The sequence below is a fragment of the Diorhabda sublineata genome, chromosome 5 (genome assembly GCF_026230105.1).
Source record: "Diorhabda sublineata isolate icDioSubl1.1 chromosome 5, icDioSubl1.1, whole genome shotgun sequence".
Taxonomy (NCBI): Eukaryota; Metazoa; Arthropoda; class Insecta; order Coleoptera; family Chrysomelidae; genus Diorhabda; species Diorhabda sublineata.
In genome coordinates, this window is record NC_079478.1 from 9,901,191 (window position 1) to 9,920,050 (window position 18,860).

Consider the following 18,860-nt stretch of genomic DNA (forward strand, 5'->3'; position numbering starts at 1 on the left):
GTTAGTGCAGCGTCATTTTCATCAAACTAATAAACAAAACTTGTCTATCTAGGCAAAACGATTGAACATCGGTTTATCAGATTAAAAAAATCAGAAGTGTTCGAATTAAGGAACCTTAAAGATGGTGCCGAAGAAGACGTCGAGTTTGCAAGAATGGCATGTGCTTGATTACTCAAGAAATGAGAGGAGCACTCTGTATATTATGAGATGTCACAAAACTAGAAGACTTAGTCGTACAAATATGGACTCGATATGATCAAGGTCGATTTGAGTGAACAACAAAAACTTAGATAGTTGCAAACGCACATTTGGTGATCAAGCAACTGTGTTTCGCTTGAATAGCAAATTTATGAAGAGACTGATAGCACGTGGCTCCTTCTGTTATTCAGTGATTGTGGGAAACATTGTGAGATATAGGTGCCTGATCAAAGAAGATCGAAGATGCATCTATCAAGCGAATAAGGCAACTCATGTTGTTGGATCCGCACCAGATCACTTGATGAAACATTTCCAAAAGCAGAACGATGAAAAATTATACTAGAAACTCTAAATAATCATGTACATCGTAGTCTTCTCATAATAGTATAGGTGATTGAATATTCGTAACATTTCATGATATTCCTATCTGCCAGAAGAACAGTGCGTGGATTCACGAACACCAACAGTTGGAAAGAAAGTTGTGTACAGAGTTTTCTTTCGTAGTAAACAGATACTCCACGGAATGTTTACCTGATGTTCTTGTACATATTCGCCGTTTAATGCTGAATCACGATAATATATTATCATACACTACACAACAGAAACTTGAATTTTCACGGGAAAATAATTCATAAACTCCTTGAGAGCATTCTAAAAGATGACTTGCTTCGAGTTGTAGAGACTTGAATAAATAAAATGAATTTTCTCAAAAAACTAATGGTTTCTCTCACCCTCTTATATTTAACTCCAGAAGGGTAAGTTTCGGTTTGGCATTAGACAAATATGTTTGTTTGCAGTTAAATCGAAATAATTTGTAATTAGCAAATAAACATTCAATTTGAGAAAAATGTTACTAAAACCAAAGTTCCCAAGTACTGAATCGCCAATTTCCTAACCATTACACTGGAGGAATGGGTTTTTGGTCAACTAGAAGATATAACACCATCACGTTAAAGAAAATCAGAACCTACATTCTGAATAAAAATCAACGTAGTAATTTCCTCTGGATCTTCACTGAAAAAAATTTTTTTCTAGCAACATTATCAAAAACGAAGAGTTTGTCTTCAGAATTTGAAATCAATAAATCAATTTTTCTGCTAGATATTCATGATATTGCTACAATAATCCAAATATTAACATAAAAATTTTGCAATGCATGCAAGATTACTTCATAGGGTTGTCTTGGGACGTAAATGTTTTATTTAGGAGGAAGAAATATCTTGCAATTCGATAAAAGATATCAATCATTCAAAATAAAAACAAGCTAATGTATTTGTGCAATGTTGATCCACTCTTTGTTCCTCCTTTATTTGTGAAAACATCATTAATCATGTTTCTGATGACAAACGTCGTTAACTGATACCAAGATGTTCATAAAGATAGAAGACGTAATAAACTAACAAATCGATCTCAAATTATTACGACATAAAATCATTTTTTTCTTCGTTTTTATAGGGTATATAGGGAAATTAAAGGTACCCGGTTCGCGATACATAATAAAATAACTAAAAGCAAAAATTAAATTGACAATAACAATCAGTTTACCCACAAAAATGATTTGTTCAGAAGAAAACAAATGTAATAATATACATATTTTGAAGTTATTGTATTGTATTGGATGAATCTGTCACATATAGAGGAGTCATGTTAAAGTAACTATTAATATAAACCAATAATGTTAATATCAATAGGTTTTCGAAGGTTGGCTATATGTAGAATTTATCGCGCATCTCGTATTCCGATCCATTCTCGAATGTTTTAAAGACAGACAGCTTGTGTTTTTTACATTGCTCCAAACTGCTATTTTCTCATCGACAATCAGTTGTCAGACTAAATAATGACTTTTCAGCATGACTTGTCCCAGAGAAAACATCTTTCTATACTTAATTACTTTAGGTAATTTATTTTTCTTATTGGCTCTTTTTCGTTAGATTTGTGTAGTGCCCGGGGAATTTGAAGTATTCATCTCTGTATTTCTGATGCTTTATTTAACCGAAGTACAAGGATTTGTACAGACTAGGAATTATTTTTATTCATAGATTGTGTTCAACAGTACTGTAACTCAATAACGTTTCGATTTCTGTTGAGTCAACAATCAAAATTAATCAATACGATTTGTTTCAGTGGATAAGTAGCATATTCTACTACTTATTCTTAGCATTTCATAATCAATTGAATTACAAGTACAACTTAAACCATATGATTCTACATAAACAAAGTTTTGATTTTACAGTCGTTTGAAATTAAAATTACTAAATATGGTTTAAGTGAAAAAATTAGTAGGTTTTCTGTCATTGTGTTTGAATGTCATAGTATCGTTAGTGAATATATAGTATATAGTATATATATAGTAGTTTATAGTAATTAGATACATTAAAAAGTAATGTTTACCGAATAGAATAAAATAATGATTCTCATAATGAGGGGATACGGTGATCGCAGAGGAAAATTACTTATAATTTGTATTCATACTACAGCTAAAATACTAAAATTGCAGATTGGAAGATTATGAAATTTTTTAAAAATTTTTGATTCATTTTAAAAACGCTATAAAACACTATAAAATATCGTAAATATCTATAATACCTTAGAAAAGCTGAATTATTGTAGGATTCATCTATAATGTACCTAACGTCTTTTTGTCCATACGTGTTTGACGCCAAAGTTCAGGTATCGGATTGTCTCGGGTACCAGTTTTTTATCGTGGTATGCTCCACTTGTTCTGGGCTACCTCAGTGAAGAATATATAATACTCCAGAGGTCAATAAAGTAATGACGGAAACGCTGAAGCGAGTTGATTAGATTTCACATGCTCTCCTGGATTGGTAACCTGAGTATTTACTGCAGATGGCTGCGGTTTTCAAATCTCGCGTTAGCAAATTACTGCATGCGCGTTTATCAATTTCGGTAACAATTTTAGCTCGGCTGAGGAGAACAGCAATCCCAAAAATATAATAAATACAAACTAACCTCGGATTCTAATCTCAACAATCCGAGGAGGTCTTAGGTAGTTGCTACCAACACTTCTACTGACTTACCTCTTAAAAGATAGCTATTCGTTGGATACATTTTGGGTGGGATGAGGAAATTTTTATAGAGAGAAAAGTTTTTCAGAATTGACCCTGATATAGGAGTTGCTCCTCAGCAGGCTGGGGTTGTGGTGATTGCATTGTGATTGCACTGCTTCAGGCCGAAAAAATGAACGACCAATCGAGGTTCCAAGAACAAGAGAAGGAAGCTCCACCCTAAAAAAACGGTTCTTTTCAGGTTTGGCTATATATATTGTTATTTTTTGTTCACTTTCTTTCTTTTTTTGTTCATAATTTTTTATTATTTAATAAGAGAGCGGGTACTCGGGGGATGGGCGGGTACAACTGCGGTTTCATTATTCTCTAACGTCGACCATTTAGCTGTAAAACCGTTTCACCAGGTTACAGAGAAACCACAGAAGACACTGACGATCGAAGAAGTGTTAGAGCTAGTGATTTATATAATGGCTATGGGGGAATTGTCTAAAAATTAAGGTAGATCTCAAGGAGGTCTTCGTATGGTGTTGCTTGCAACCTTAGGGGGGATAGAGGAGTTTCCTCTTGAAATTTGAGGAGGGGAGCCGTTTATTGGCGAGTGTGGCGGTGAGGTGAGTTTCTTTGGCAGCAGAGTTGTTTGGTTCGATGTTACAAACATAACGGACCTGGAGGTAATTTAGACGGCTTGTGATGGGGGTTATATCTGTATTGACATAAAGGGTGTTACTGGTCACTTGTATTGGCAGTACCTGAGAATGGATTTCTCGCAGGTCAAGAGTTTTTTAAGGACTTAGTCGGGTAATATGCTGTAGACTTTCGCTCTATACGGATGAAGTGAGGGGAGGAGGTGAGTTTGTCCAAATTTTCCTCCTAGTGCCTTGATAAGACTCATAGAGAGAGAGAGAGAGAGAGAAAGATTTCAAGATTCTCTCCACAAAGACACAAAAAGACACAAGTAGAAGTTTTGATGTTTGTTTTTCGAACAACTTTGGGTTTCTGTTATTAGAGTCCGATTGGACTGTCGTAGACTTTTAACGGACTTCGGACTTTCACTCTGTTTCGAATTTTGTCTTCACTATAGGCTGCGTGGTGGCCCGGCTGCTGTTTCTTCGAGAATTGCCTTGAATCTTTCAAATAATAATTCTGCTACATCTATTTTCCTTCTACCAATCCGCTGGACCACCAGCGTGGAATCCATTTGGGCTTCTCGTTTCGATGAGGATGACGCAATATTTCTAATTATCCTTCGCGATTTTATGATTTCTCCTACAAATCTAGAAAGCATGTTTTTCCTGTCATCTATTTTGGAAGTATCAAATGAATTAGTCAAGTGAATTGAAATTTAGTTCTAATCAATAAGATTCTTCATTTTTCTACCTTGATTAATAATAATATACGTTTATTCCTCATCAAAAGTCAATGTAGTTTAAAAGCCAGCAGTAAAACAAATTTTTTTATTGTGAAGTCAGTTTTTTTATTGAAAGGTTACTTTCTCATTGAACCGTTCTCTTATAGCCTAGAGTTTGTTTGTATTCATAGAAACTTCAGTATATTTATTTTAATCAAATAGGTTATGTTTTATTTAGCTCGAAATTCTTTGGATTGAATGGCTTCAAAGTAAAGCTTTGGAACAAATAAAAGAAAAGATTTTGGTAACACTTTAATTGGAATAAGAATTCGTTTTGATCATATCAGAGGAAGGTTGAACAAATTAAATTAATTTCGTTAGTGTATACATTCTAATTTTACTATATTTACTTTAATGTTGTTACTATTTGCTAATTGAGCTTCTAAATATTGACTAAAGTCAAACTGCGACTACAACGAGAATTATTCGGATGCTCATTGTTCATTTTATAGTTTGCTCGTGAGGCTGTGTGTTTTCTTTATCAAATTTCCGTATTCATATTTCCAGAGTTAGCGCAAAAGTTTTAGGTAAGTGATTATGAAAAACTCGATGTTATATACGATTTGTCAAGGTAATGGGAGAATATTTGAATATTTCCGAAGAATATTTTTTTAAAGATAATGTAGGAACTATAAAAAAGCGCAACATAATTGGAATAGTGGAAATGTATCCTTGATTTGTGTGAAAAAGTAGTGAGGGGAATGATTTCTATTTAAAATTTTGTGGGAATCACAATCTGATAAATTGTCATATTCTAACAGAACTAGGTGTCAGTATGTTGGAATATGCATATTTTAGAGAAGTAGTAAAAGAAATGAAGTGAAAGTAACAAAATTAATTCAAAAAACTACTCAAATATGATATTATAATTTGGAATTCTGAAATCATATCTAGTATCTCTAGTATTTGATGATTGTTTTAGAAGCTTATTCCAAATTTTCAGTGCTTAAGATTTTCGTTAAGAGTTACTGTAAATTAATCAATCTAAAATAATATCCAGCCTGACCTTGGCACAAGCGTGACAACTAAAATATGAATTATAACGGTCAATATTGGAAAGATATATCTAAAAACATGTGAAAATCATTTTTCATAACATTCGGAGTTCACAAAAATTGTGAAACACATCACATATCATCAATTCTTCTTCCTCTCAAGTCTTTCGTAAAACTAATACGTTGTATGAGATTTGCTGGCATTACTGTTTGTATATGCTCCCTTATTTTTTGTTTTATCCTGGCATTGAGCTAAAACACTTTGGGTGGATGAAATAAGTTACTTAGTATGTTTTTTAATTCACTTTTAGTATTTTAAATGACATCCCAAAGAACAATCTGCTAAATTGTAGATAAAAATGGAAAATACCAATTTAATACCATCCAGTAAAATGAAAACATTAATATTCATTCATTTTTCATTAAAAAGTTGCCAGAACTAAAAAATTGATAAAACAAATTACAGAATTAATAAAACAAAATGTGCTGTTTGCACGGATATTGGGAGAAATACTTGGAGGAGAAATTGTATACATTTTGCGTATACAATTCTATATAAAGTATCTTTCTTATATTCGTGTGTGATTTGCCACTTTTTCATATAATTGAATAATATATTATAACATGTGAGATAAACTATATAAAATCTACTTTATGCCGATATGTGCTTATTACTCTTAGGGGTAAAAACTACTCCTTATTACAAAAATCGATAAAATCATAAATATAAGCATTTAATGAATTGAAAAATAATTTTAAGGTTTGAATAATAAGTTTTCCAATACTTTAATATAGTATCTATAGTTTTTCAGACCTGCTTGATGCGTTCAATCCCTTATAAAGCACCCCCGGTTAATATAAAATTAAAAAAAAATATTTAATTACTTTGTGGTAGATCACTTATATTGAAATGACTCTGTTGGTGTTCAACTCAAGTATTTTGCATCCCAAATGTTTAATCCTTATGCATCATCCTTTATTTTGAAAAATATTGGAAAAAGAATATTTATAGACTTATTTATTCTTTTTGATAGTCTATTTAATTCAAATGGACATCTTTTTAACTGTTTTAACTTGAATTGAGTTTTTTATAGGCGTACTTTACAATTTTTTGATATATTTATATGAAATTGACATTTCTTTACCTCTTTTAACTTGAATATTATTTACTTAAAATTTTCAACCCTTGCACGATACATTCTTCCACTCCAAAATCGACCTGCTCCAAAACTTAAAAAAAAATGGTATTTAGTTTATTGGTCATACCTCAGTTAATTTTCAATTAAATTAGTCGCTTAAAAAATAGATTAGTACGGAATTTCATAAACTATAAGTTTCTTAACGTTTTAGATTTCTGTAGCCCTCTATATTTTAAAGAGCAACGTTTAGAGAGCTCGAAAATGGTATCAGTCATACGTCAGAGTACGATTTGAAAGATCATACCTCAGTTATTTTATATAAAAAATTTTTTTTCAGTTACTCGAAATTGAATTTTAAAAAATTTTCGTTCGATAAAAATATTCTTTCTTCAATAAATCATAACTCTATTTATATTATGCCTAAGCTAAATATAAAAAACCAATTCTTTGGTTTTTATATAATATTCAATTTTGTCTCCAACACTTTGAGCTATTCATGAAAAGTCGATTACAAACGCGGTTTTTTTAAGAAAAATTCAAGTTTTTAATCGCGCATAATTAAAAAACTATTGATTTTTCAAAAAAAAGGGCAAAAACGCACGCAATAGCGTAAATTAGATTTTGTTTTCATTTCATTGAAATCGATGCAGGTTCATAGAAATCGGAGGTGAAAACTTGGTAGCCTGGACTACACATACCATTTTATGATATTCCTACCCGCCTGTAGAACTGTGTGTGGAATCACAAAAATTCATCAACAACAACAATGGCGAATAATCAAAGGACTTATGTACGCAGTTTTCTCTCGTAGTACAGTAGTGAGAGGAATTATTCTTGCCGATTGATGTACAGCTCCAGCAAACTGGTACACAAATAAATTATTACCTGCAGCTTTTGAGTCAGCCAAAACATTGCAGCAGTTTTACTTGAAAATATTATAACAGTCATATAAATCATATTCACCTAATGGCCATGCCTGATTTCTGGTTATCCATTAACCTTAAGAAAAATATCCGACTCAATGCATAGAATGAGAAATTTTAGTAAACATCTTTGAAAACAAATCTATTATTTAGAAACATTCTAATTTTAGTTGTATACAAACATCAATATAAAAATCGCCACCTCTATCAATGTCTGATAACTACCACTTTTTCTTCTTTGAAGTATATTTACACAAATTTTTGAAATATTACATAAACCTCCAATGTCTGTTAAAAGAAATAAACATCTTTGAATCAAACGTATTAGCGGATTTCTAAGAAATAGAACTTCACAACAGGTTCAATTTAATGTTTATGTTAGCTGGATTCTAATTAAAATTTTTTGATGATGTTTCCTTCTAATAATCTTTCGAGGAATATATAACGCCAGGGGCAATCCGAAATTTTTATTAGAAGCTTCACATGTTATGGCTGCAAGGCTTTTTTACTAGTATCCACAAGCAGTTGTGATTTATTACAAATTTATTTAACAATTATATTGGTTTTGTTTAAAGTAGTGGAAAGTTCATTATGTGAAAACATTTGTATTTTCGATAGTGTACAAAGATATTATGAGTACTCAATATACCTCGGAAAGTACGTTAATTGAGGTAATCATTTATTACTGTTTTAGACTTATTTTCATATTTATTTTTTTTTAGTTTTTTATAACTATATTTTTTTCCGGAATGGAAATAATATAGATAATGGGAATAATATCTATGCTAATTATTAATAACTACGCTGAATTAAATCAATACATGTATACCATACATTGTGTATTCGGTTACTTATTCCAATATTTAGAGTATGTACTTGAGTAGCTTCCTAAATAACAATAATTGAACTTGTTTGATTTATTAATCTAATTGTTTACGCCTAAATTATTTGCTTAGCACACTTTTATATAGTCGATTTAGTAAGGAAAAAATTCCAAATCCGAAATTTAGATTCCATCCATCTTGGCGATTCTTTCGTTTCCGTAGAAATTAACAGAATTCCTTATAATACTTAATACAAAAGTTTATTTTTGAAGTTATAATGGATACAGTTGATCTTATTTACTTTTCATTATTACATTTAATGACTATATTAAAATATATTGTCATATTGAATCTTAAATGATTACATCTAATATATTTTTTAAAATGGATGAAACTGATTAACAAGTTAGTGCGAATCGAAGAAGAATCATCGAAATAATACTGGAATAGATTTACTTTGACGCTAATTTTCTATGCTTAGACGAATAAATGGTTATATTCACTTAATATCATTGTTATTTAGAAAAAAATCATTCAACTATAATGAATTAAATTTTTTATTCTCCCCATTGTGACACTGTTTTGAAGTACGTAAGTAACAATCACCAAAAATCTATTGATTGCGCTTGACGATGGGTTGTAATTCAACTTACATGCTTTTGTATTTTATCACCCTCTATTTATCAAGTTTTAACTCAAAAAATTGAGAAATATTAAGTTATCAAATATTAATAGTACTATTATACTAATTATGAATATTATTTACATTCATGGACGAAGCTTAGGATACTTGGAGCTATCTGTTTATCTCTATGAGCTATGAGGTGGGCTCCAGCATGGAATGTTCACACCATAAACTGAAACTGAAGTAGCAGTTTTTGGTACAATTCGAGACTAAAACTAATATATATATATATATCACATGATGTAACTACTTTACTAATCTTTTATATTACTTCATTGCTGGACCTCGCTATCGCTCGGACGTAAAATAGTGGATAGGTAATGTAACTCACATCCCTCGTATTATAAATAACTATTAATTTGAGGTTATGTTATTTTATTAACCGAAAGATGAAGAAAGATTCTTGAAATACCTTAGGACTCTTATTAGCTGGGTAAATGAACAAACAATCTGACTACGAGTAAATATATTTTCTTTCAGCAATAAATGAACTGAATAAAAAGATATTCAAGCGTAACTATAAGTTGTATAAAAAGCGAAATAATGTTAATAGAATCCTCAAAAAGGGTCTGTGATTTTTTAATAAATTTAAGTTGAATTTTTGTTTTTTGAAATATGCTGGGATTTGTCCTCTCGTAATTTCGAGAAATCGTTATTTTGATAGGATGCGTATATAACTATCTCATATCAAATTTTAATTCCTAACCAATAATCAGAAAATAAAGAGGGATAAAGGTATGAGAAACGAGCTATCAAATAATTTGATATGATTTGATTGACAAAATCCTAAAAGCAATCGAAATTCGTTTTAAACTTTTTTCATGACTTGGGTTGAAATTATTCTACATTCATCTATTTCTTTTTCTTGCCTTTGACTCCTTAAAATCTGTAGTTTTGTATTGAATACTTTGGTTTCAGAATACCCTCATGGATCCAAAATATCGAGATCTGGCTGGCTCTCAATACGTCCTCTTTTAATTATAAGTATTGAGATACTCACAAATAGTCTTGTTAAAGCTAGAATATTAGATGTTGAGTAAGGTCCTTCCTCATTTACTGTGAATTCACTTTCGCGCAATTTCAACAATTGCACCGATCCACTTCACCATTTAACAAAAATGTAGATTCAGCAGAAAACAGATATTCGTGACTAGTTGATCCCACCGGGGTAATCATCATTTCTTTCTTCTAAATTGATTTGTAACTTTCGATCTTTAAATCCATTAATTTGTGAAATTCCAATATTGTCCAAGACTTCTCTTATGATCAATGTTTATCTATATAAAAAATCACAGAAATAGTGTCTTTTCGTACATTATCTAGACTGCTCGTTTTCCATAAAATGATGATTTTCACAAAAGTCTTGACGTTTTCTTGTAATGTGTAGGTGAGAGTTGATATTTGGCAGTAATGTACATTTTTATAAACCCTGTTGAGATAGCCATTAAAACAGTGTTGTCAATCAACAAAATCAGCGATAACGTCTTATTTTCAAGCTGTCTACATTATTAATTTATGTTGAAAAATTCAATGAGAATAACTAATTCAAGAGTCCAACTGTTGTTCAGAGAAAAATTAGTATTTTAATTAGAAGAATTTTGAAAAGGCATGAAACTATCTCGCAGCATTTTATTGAATCTCAAATATATTATCATTGATGTTTCGTGTGTTTGCATACTTAAATTCACTCATATGCTTTCCGGGAAAATTTGTAAGTCTCAAGATAAGACAAACTGTTTTTACAGACCATTATTGGAAATTTTATGTTAACGTCTTTAAAGTCAAATAGAGATGAGATGTTTATGAAAGGAAGCTAATATAAGCTCTCTTTACAAAATACGGTGTTTTACTTGAAAATATAAAATGTTCACATATATTTGGACAGTTTTTTTTTTATGTACAAGAAACAATATTGAAAATAGGAATTTTAATAACAACCAAGTACTTTATTAACATACTCTACATTTTTTGTCTACATAATAATCATGAATCTATAAGTCATCCCTTATTAGTAATTTACAAGAAAATTTGTCTTGTCCATACTGCAGATGACTACAAATATCTATTTGAGTTCAAAGCATTTTATCACCGTTAGCTGCTCCACATGATCCATTTTAATTCTGTTACTTACTTAAATTCGGGCTCTTTTTTTGTAGGAACAGGTTTTGACATATTAGTTTCTACAGTGAGTCTGTACGGAAAAAGGTTACAATATAACGTGATAATAAACAATTGTTTGTATTTGAAAAAGTAGCCAGGGGCAGAGTGTCGGATTCATCAGTTCTCGTTGATATATAACAGTAGATTACAAATACCGAAGAAATGCTAATATATCTAAATTGATTGTGAAAGGCTTCAGAAGAACAATTTTTTATAGTGTCAATCCACACTTTTTTGATATTATGCGTTTACAACCTTATATTATACGCAACTACTCATGCCTAAGTTTTGTCGAGATTCCCTTAATAATTACCATTCGCCAAGATGCGTTTTATTTGAAATAAATGTATTCAAAATGCAAACTACCTATTTCATAAAAAACTTTATGTAATTTATTTGGAATACTAGAGTTGTATTTCACATTTTTAGAATTTGAAATTCTTTTTGAGTTTAGTCAACATTACCAGACAAACGGAATTGAATTAAAGAATATTGGCCAATTTGACCGCTAGAGGAATTGCTAGCCTTTCGGGCCTAATATCTGTCAGTGACAAACTGAAATAACGAATATTATCGATGAAACATTACGGCCATGGCATGCATTAAAATAAAGCTAAATTGTCTAATGGATTCTCAAATTTCTTAAATCTCATTGAAATTATTTATACCAACTGCTAACCACGAGAGATGTGCAATTTGATGCCATTACGGGATATTGATAAAGCCAAACGTTAAAATAATTATTGCCAAAAAATATATATGACTGAATATGACTATGACTAAATATAAGGCTGTATGAAATTTATTCGCTGGGTCATCAAAAGCATCTGAAATTTACTTGGAAGTAACTGGTGAATCTCTAATTAGCTCCTGCTCAATTCGGAGGCATTCATATTTCAGTTGCATAGGCAAAGGTATTTTGAAAGTTCGAAAAACCATAAATGAAGCACTAAGAAAACAAAAATTGGTATTCCTGAAAGATATTGAAATTCAGTTCTAGATTGAATATGTTAACATCAGGAGCTTGGAATGTGACAAGGAGACATATTATGAATGCCTTCAGCATGAATGTTAAGAATGCCCAAAACTGGTTCCATTAGAAATGGATAACTCACTATATTGTGACATGTTTATTGAAATAGTAGAAGAAAGTGTTGGAAACCGTTTCGAAAAATATAATTTAGAAGACCCGAGATCCTAGCACAGCATTTTGGTAGCAGTATCGTATTCATTGTTCATATTAGTGGGTGACAAAAATAAGAAGGAGCAACTCAAAGAACTGTTTATTAGGAAAATCTGGAAAATGGAAAATGATAATTTGGGAAGTGGATCCCCGATACATACATCACAAAGATGTATGGGAGACGAGCCCTTTCATACGTTCCAGGATCAGGACCAGTGAGGAACTTGCGCCAATATTATAGTAAACCTGGAAATACTACAATATTCAGAGGCTGAATGCTCAAGTATAGTGATAATTAACGCTTATCCCACAATAAAAGAAATATTTATCAAACATAACACAGCTCAGTACCAACTCAGTACTAATTTTTCAGATTATCATCCACAATTGGAAAAAAATTGCGTAGAGATTTTTCAAAACATTCATAACCACATACAAACAAAATATTTTTACATACTTTTTAATTTGGTTGTTTTCGCTTGAAAGAATTATCCTCAATGGTGCCTGACTTCTTTTCTCGTATGTTTATCGGTTTATCATAATTTATTTTATAAGAAAAATTGTGTGATTTGGATTTGAAAGTATTCCAACAAATATTTTTATGAAATTTACGGGTACCTAGTTTGTCATGACCCTCTGTATATAGTTGGTTGATTTGAAATATCTTCGATTTGTTTGAAATCAACAAAGTTGATATATACATAAAACTTATGTATAATAGCATATTAAAACGTCAACGATCTGAAAATTGGGAGAGGCTAAATTTAGAAACTTAAATAATCTTAGGACGAAACTTCAGTTAGCACTTCATGTTATTTGTAACCTTGTCTCAAATGATAATTTCACTGAGATCAAAAGTTATGTTTTAATGTTTGGTATATGAGAAATTTAAATGATTGGAATATCAATAAGGCGGTTTATAATTCTATCCATTAATTTGTAGATCTGAAAATGATTATTGCGGCTGAATAACAAAAAATTATTTAGAACTAAGGAACTATCATTTCCTTTCTATATTTTTTATGCAAAAAGCAAGCACAAGAGGTTAAACTCTATCACAATCGAATAGTTCATGTGGCACCTGCCGTGTGGAGATGCCTGTGGATATTGATATTGAACTTCTGTAGGCTGCAGTCTTCGGGAAAGACGTGGTAACTGATTCCACAGGTTTGCACTTCTCCAAAGAAAATTAACGTTCTGGGAGTCTCCAGATGAGCTAGGTGCTCATGGGCTACGTCCGCCTGTCAAGATGGTCTGGCAAATAATGTTAAAGGTGGGATTATGTTGGACAGCTCGGAAAAGCATATGCCGTGGTAGTATCCGTAAAATGGAGTCATGTAAGCGACTTTTCTTCTATGATGTGCTATAGAATATCCAACTTGGGGTCGCCTATAAGTCGAATCTGTATTAAGTCGAGCATCCTAAGGATATTCTCGGGAGCCAAGCTTTCAATGTGTGAGCAATACTCCAAAGGTGGACGAATCTGGGCCGTGTAAAGGATGCAAAGCTGTTGCGGCGTAGCTTTTTGGTCTTACAGAAGTTTCTGTGAAGCTCTCTTAGCTAATTCAGCCACGTGACTATGCCAGGGAATAGTGCTATCAGCTTCAGCAGAACAGTGTCATATTAATCATGCTCTCATCAGCTTTTCTATATGATATACTTGTATGTATATAACGGAATTTTTGAACTTCAGCTCCGAGCTCTTCAGAACCTCGAATTAATTTTCACACTTATCAATGACCGTAAAATAACTGTATAAATTCATATTATTGCTCATGTATACTAAACTGGACAGCAATATTTGTAGGTCCTGTTACCTAGTTTTATGAGAAAAACATGCTCGAAATTGGAGCCTTTCTTAGGAACTTTAACAATATATGATGTATGCCATTTGCATATTTCTTTCGTGCTATTACCTCTTAAATAATCATTGAAATTCCGATTTAGGTGAGTCCAAACATGGAAGGAATGAAATTGTTGACAGTTTCAGAACCAGTTTGAGGTGTTTGATAATAATGGATTGTTCATTCAATCAAAGTGTGGCCAATTATAATATCAGTTTATGCGAAAATTTCGAAAATGGAACAATTAATCAGGATTTCATTATTCCATATAATGAACGACCTGAAACCTATGTGGTTCCTGTGTTGTTCTTCTTGATATTCGTAATAGGAGTCATAGGAAATGGAACTTTGGTGATTATATTCATAAAACATGAACATATGCGAAATGTACCAAATACGTAAGTACATATTTGTTTTTATATAATTCAAGGATAGAAATTATTATCAAAGGGGAAATTGATGACTAAGAAAAATCTGTGCTAGTTTTTCTCAAATGCTGCTTATTATGAAGTAATTGTCAGAAGAAAAAACTGTAAACAAAGTCAGCTATTGCATGTCAATATTATTTAATCTATTTTTCTGATTTTAGGTTTATATTTTCTCTAGCAATAGCAGATCTATTGGTAATACTGACCAGCGTTCCGTTCACTTCCATCATTTATACCATGGAAGATTGGCCTTGGGGTGAACTAATATGCAAAATGTCAGAGACAGCCAAAGACTTATCAGTAGCTGTATCTGTGTTCACATTAACAGCTCTTTCTGCTGACAGATTTTTTGCTATTGTAGATCCATTAAAAAAGTTCCATACTGGAGGTTTGATAAAATATATTCACATAGAAATGCTGACTTGAATATATTCATTTCAGGAGGAACTAAAACTGCCACAAAAATAACTATCAGTATTGCTGTCTCGATTTGGGCAATAGCATTTTTGATTGCTATACCAGCCGCCGTGGGCTCTCACATAAAACCCATTCCCGATGAAAACAACACACAATTTTTGATTTGTTATCCTTTTCCTACTCATTGGATGAACTATACTTATCCTCAAGTGATGGTTTTGTTCAAATTTTTCATTCTGTATTTAATACCTTTATTTGTAATTGCAATATTTTATCTCGGAATGGCCATATCATTGATAACAAGCACACACAATATGCCAGGAGAGATTCAAGGACTTAAGAAACAGGTATAATTATAATTACTTTGTTTTCAGTTAATTGAACACAATACAAAAAAACCTACCTTATCTGGTTGGTTTGTCGATATGTTAAAGTATTAGTCCTGGGGCCTAGAGACAATTTTTATTTATGATCACGCCGTTACAACTTATTGTATCTGTTATTTGCGACAAATCGGACAAATTTTGGAGTTAGCGTATCATGGTAATAGGGCGTTTAGCTGTTAAAAAATTTAAAACCACATTGGTAATTACATTTTAAACAATAGTTTATATCATATGAGTATCAAAAAAAATTGTTAGCCAAAGCACTATTCACTGCAGCAACGATTGATGAAGGATTCAGAAACATTCAATTTTTTCATTGGACTGAATTTCTATCAATGATATGATTCATTGATAGAACTGATTATCCCTATTTTTCTATTGCGGTTTTTCTGTAACCAGTTAGTGTTAATAAATCTCATATCACTTGACTATATCGTTGATAGTCATCCTATGTCGTAGCTGGATTTGTAACATTTTATAGATGTTTCCACATACAATAGAGCGTTATTGGATTTTAATTCAACGGATTACAAGTTATGCTCTGAAATTCGTTAAAAGAGATCAAGAGAATACATATAATAATTGGTGATAAATTGATAGTAGGAAACCTAATAGAATAAAAACTGAAGGAGAAACGAGAAATATTCAAATATTTATCAATCTTATAGCATTTCTCAACAAATCAGTAACGAATATGGAGTTGCTTGGATGTGATGACAATAATAGAAGCTAGCAGAAGCACAAAGAAAAACGTGAAGGCTGAATTAAAAATAACAGGAATAGAATGAGATATTTTCATAGAAAAAAGAAAAAACAAAATAAAGAGTAATTGCTAGAGGCACATTTTCAGAATAAAAGCAGAAAGATTTAACAGAAAAGTACACAATAAGCGGTATATAAAAAAACCGACTCCTGAAAAAATTGAAGAAGAACGGAAGAGCAAGAAATCTAATAAATTAAAGGGTAAATTAGCGATTTTAATATCTTTTATTTTTGCATCTTAATTACTGATATAGACAGTATTGTAATAAGATAAAATTTGGCTATATGTATTTTCAACTTCAAGTGGTTTGATGAAGAAGTTTTTGTTTAGTTTTTTATCTTAACAATAAAAGTAACAAACTCGATGGGAAATTTAGTCATAGTATTTAGACTATTTTTCACAATTTTTTCATTTTCTTGATTGTACAATTTATACATATTCCATTTCTTTCCCAGTTATCTGATACCCATACGATTCAAAGGTGATCTATGCTGATCAACTTTCAGAATATAGATCGATGTTGCCTATACAAACCTACCAATTCGTTTATCGTCCATTTTGTTATTGTACTTGTTCCATTTGATCTCTCTATTCAGTATCTACATGTTCACATAAACATTCTTATATCTTCTAGTCGTGTGTTTTTTCCGTTTTCTTTTGGTCAATGTAACATATAACATTATTCGTTTCACCACTTGCTTTTTTACTTCCTCCAGAACTCTTATCGTTTTTCCCGTGTCTGGTCCCTTTTCAGCTGTATACGGCCTTCTTATTGCTTTAATAATTAATATATTACCTATACGAAAATTGTTTTAAAATATTACTGTTTGATTGTTTCAGATTAAGGCTAGAAAGAAAGTTGCTGTGACAGTATTAATATTTGTAGCAGTATTCGCCGTCTGTTTTGCTCCTCTCCATATCTTCATGTTATTTTTTTATTTCTATCCAGATTTCCAGGATTGGTATAATGCGTTTTGGCATTACCTGAGAATAACTGGATTTTGTCTAAACTACATCAACTATTGTGCTAATCCCATTGCCTTATATTTTCTCAGTGGAACATTTAGGAAATACTTTGACCAGTAAGTATATTTATTCCAATTATTTATTGGTTCTTCGTTTGAGAGAAAAGTGACTTATCCGTGAAAGAATTGAATCTCTACTCTGATCCACATATTAAAAAAATGATTTTTCTTCTTGCAACATACGCATTTGTCTCTGCTATTACTCAAATAATGCAGTTCGGCATTTTCCTGCGACAATAATGGACGAATATGGAAACGTTTTATCGTTATTGAACACTTTCGATCGAACAAAAACCGAATTTTCATAATATTGGTCAGTTATCATTTTTCTCTCTTTCTAAATCAACACTTGAGATTAATTGCACATTTGGAATCTCAAAATACGGGATCTATGACCGCCACAAAAACGATTTTTGATTCCACGAAGTGCATTTCTCGTATAAAGTCTATTGTTTTTACTGATCTTTTGGTTCAAGGATATAACGTGAACTCAAGTTCCATTCACCATAAAATTTTCCTAGGAAAATTCACTTGGATTATGTATGAACATATCCATTCATTTGAACTACTGAATTTTGTTTAGTAGATATGTAACCACCCAGCTGAACTATTTGCTCTTCACAGTACTGAAGTTTCTGAACCTTCAAAACAAGAATGCTATTCACAAATCATTCCATGGGACGAAGAACTTTCAAAATGATATTTAATTTCAATTATTGACGAAAATAGTTCCGATTTTATGAACAATGAAACTAATGTCTTATCAGAGTTATGTAAAATTTTTACAGATAACATCAGAATCATTACGGAAACTAACAATATAATAACCGCAGCGAAAATGTTATGAACCTCTGAAAAGTCACTCGTCCATCAAACAGCATAAAAATTTCTACAATTGCATATATAAAAACTATAATTTCATGTTTCAAAGTTTTTATGAATACTATAAATTAGAACTTTTTTCAAATTTAAGTTGTTTAGAATCTATTTGTTCCTTAAATTGGGATTGGAATGGAATAATCCCCATAAAGAGCACTCAATTTTTCCATTCAAATTATAACAAAATCTACAATATTTTCAACTGGTATTTTTTATTTCTAGATATCTATTCTGCAAAAAGCCACGAAGGTTGAGGCAAAATACTTATCCCCATCAACACACATCAATATCCCTTTTTTCAGTTAAACGAAACCAAAACGACAAGCAAACGTCAATAAATTGTTCTACTCATGACACACAGGAAACTCAAGAGACTACATCGGCACTATTGGGAAACAATGAAGTCGAGTGCAGCCATTCGAGCAAAAAAATAAGATAACACAGCAAAGATGTTTTGCTACGGTTACATCGACATACTTTAAGTACGGGGTTGTTTCTAGACAATGATTTTGCATCATTTTATTCTAGAATTTCAACCGACAATTGTGATAGAATTGTAGATTTGCTGAAATCGTCG

The 18,860-nt window shown here is 31.5% G+C and overlaps 1 protein-coding gene across 2 annotated transcripts; it reads left to right on the forward strand.

The window, feature by feature from the left end:
* Window positions 1–5,101: 5,101 nt before the first annotated feature.
* LOC130444104 (neuropeptide CCHamide-1 receptor-like) lies at window positions 5,102–18,860 on the forward strand. Of its 2 annotated transcripts, none has more exons than XM_056779110.1 (6): window positions 5,102–5,159; window positions 14,489–14,783; window positions 14,975–15,201; window positions 15,255–15,577; window positions 17,220–17,461; window positions 18,506–18,860. In XM_056779110.1, exons 2-6 carry the CDS (start codon window positions 14,557–14,559, stop codon window positions 18,720–18,722), a joined length of 1,236 nt encoding a protein of 411 aa, XP_056635088.1. In that variant the 5' UTR covers window positions 5,102–5,159; window positions 14,489–14,556; the 3' UTR covers window positions 18,723–18,860. The 2 variants fall into 2 exon arrangements, with proteins under 2 accessions (XP_056635088.1, XP_056635087.1); XM_056779109.1 differs by having other exon boundaries at window positions 5,149–5,159; window positions 14,532–14,783.

Coding starts and splice junctions, on each gene's coding strand:
- LOC130444104 (XM_056779110.1), top strand. CDS start 14,557: ATGGATTGTTCATTCAATCAAAGTGTGGCCAATTATAATATCAGTTTA. Junction 14,784..14,974: donor ATGCGAAATGTACCAAATAC/GTAAGTACATAT, acceptor TTCTGATTTTAG/GTTTATATTTTCTCTAGCAA. Junction 15,578..17,219: donor TTCAAGGACTTAAGAAACAG/GTATAATTATAA, acceptor TGATTGTTTCAG/ATTAAGGCTAGAAAGAAAGT.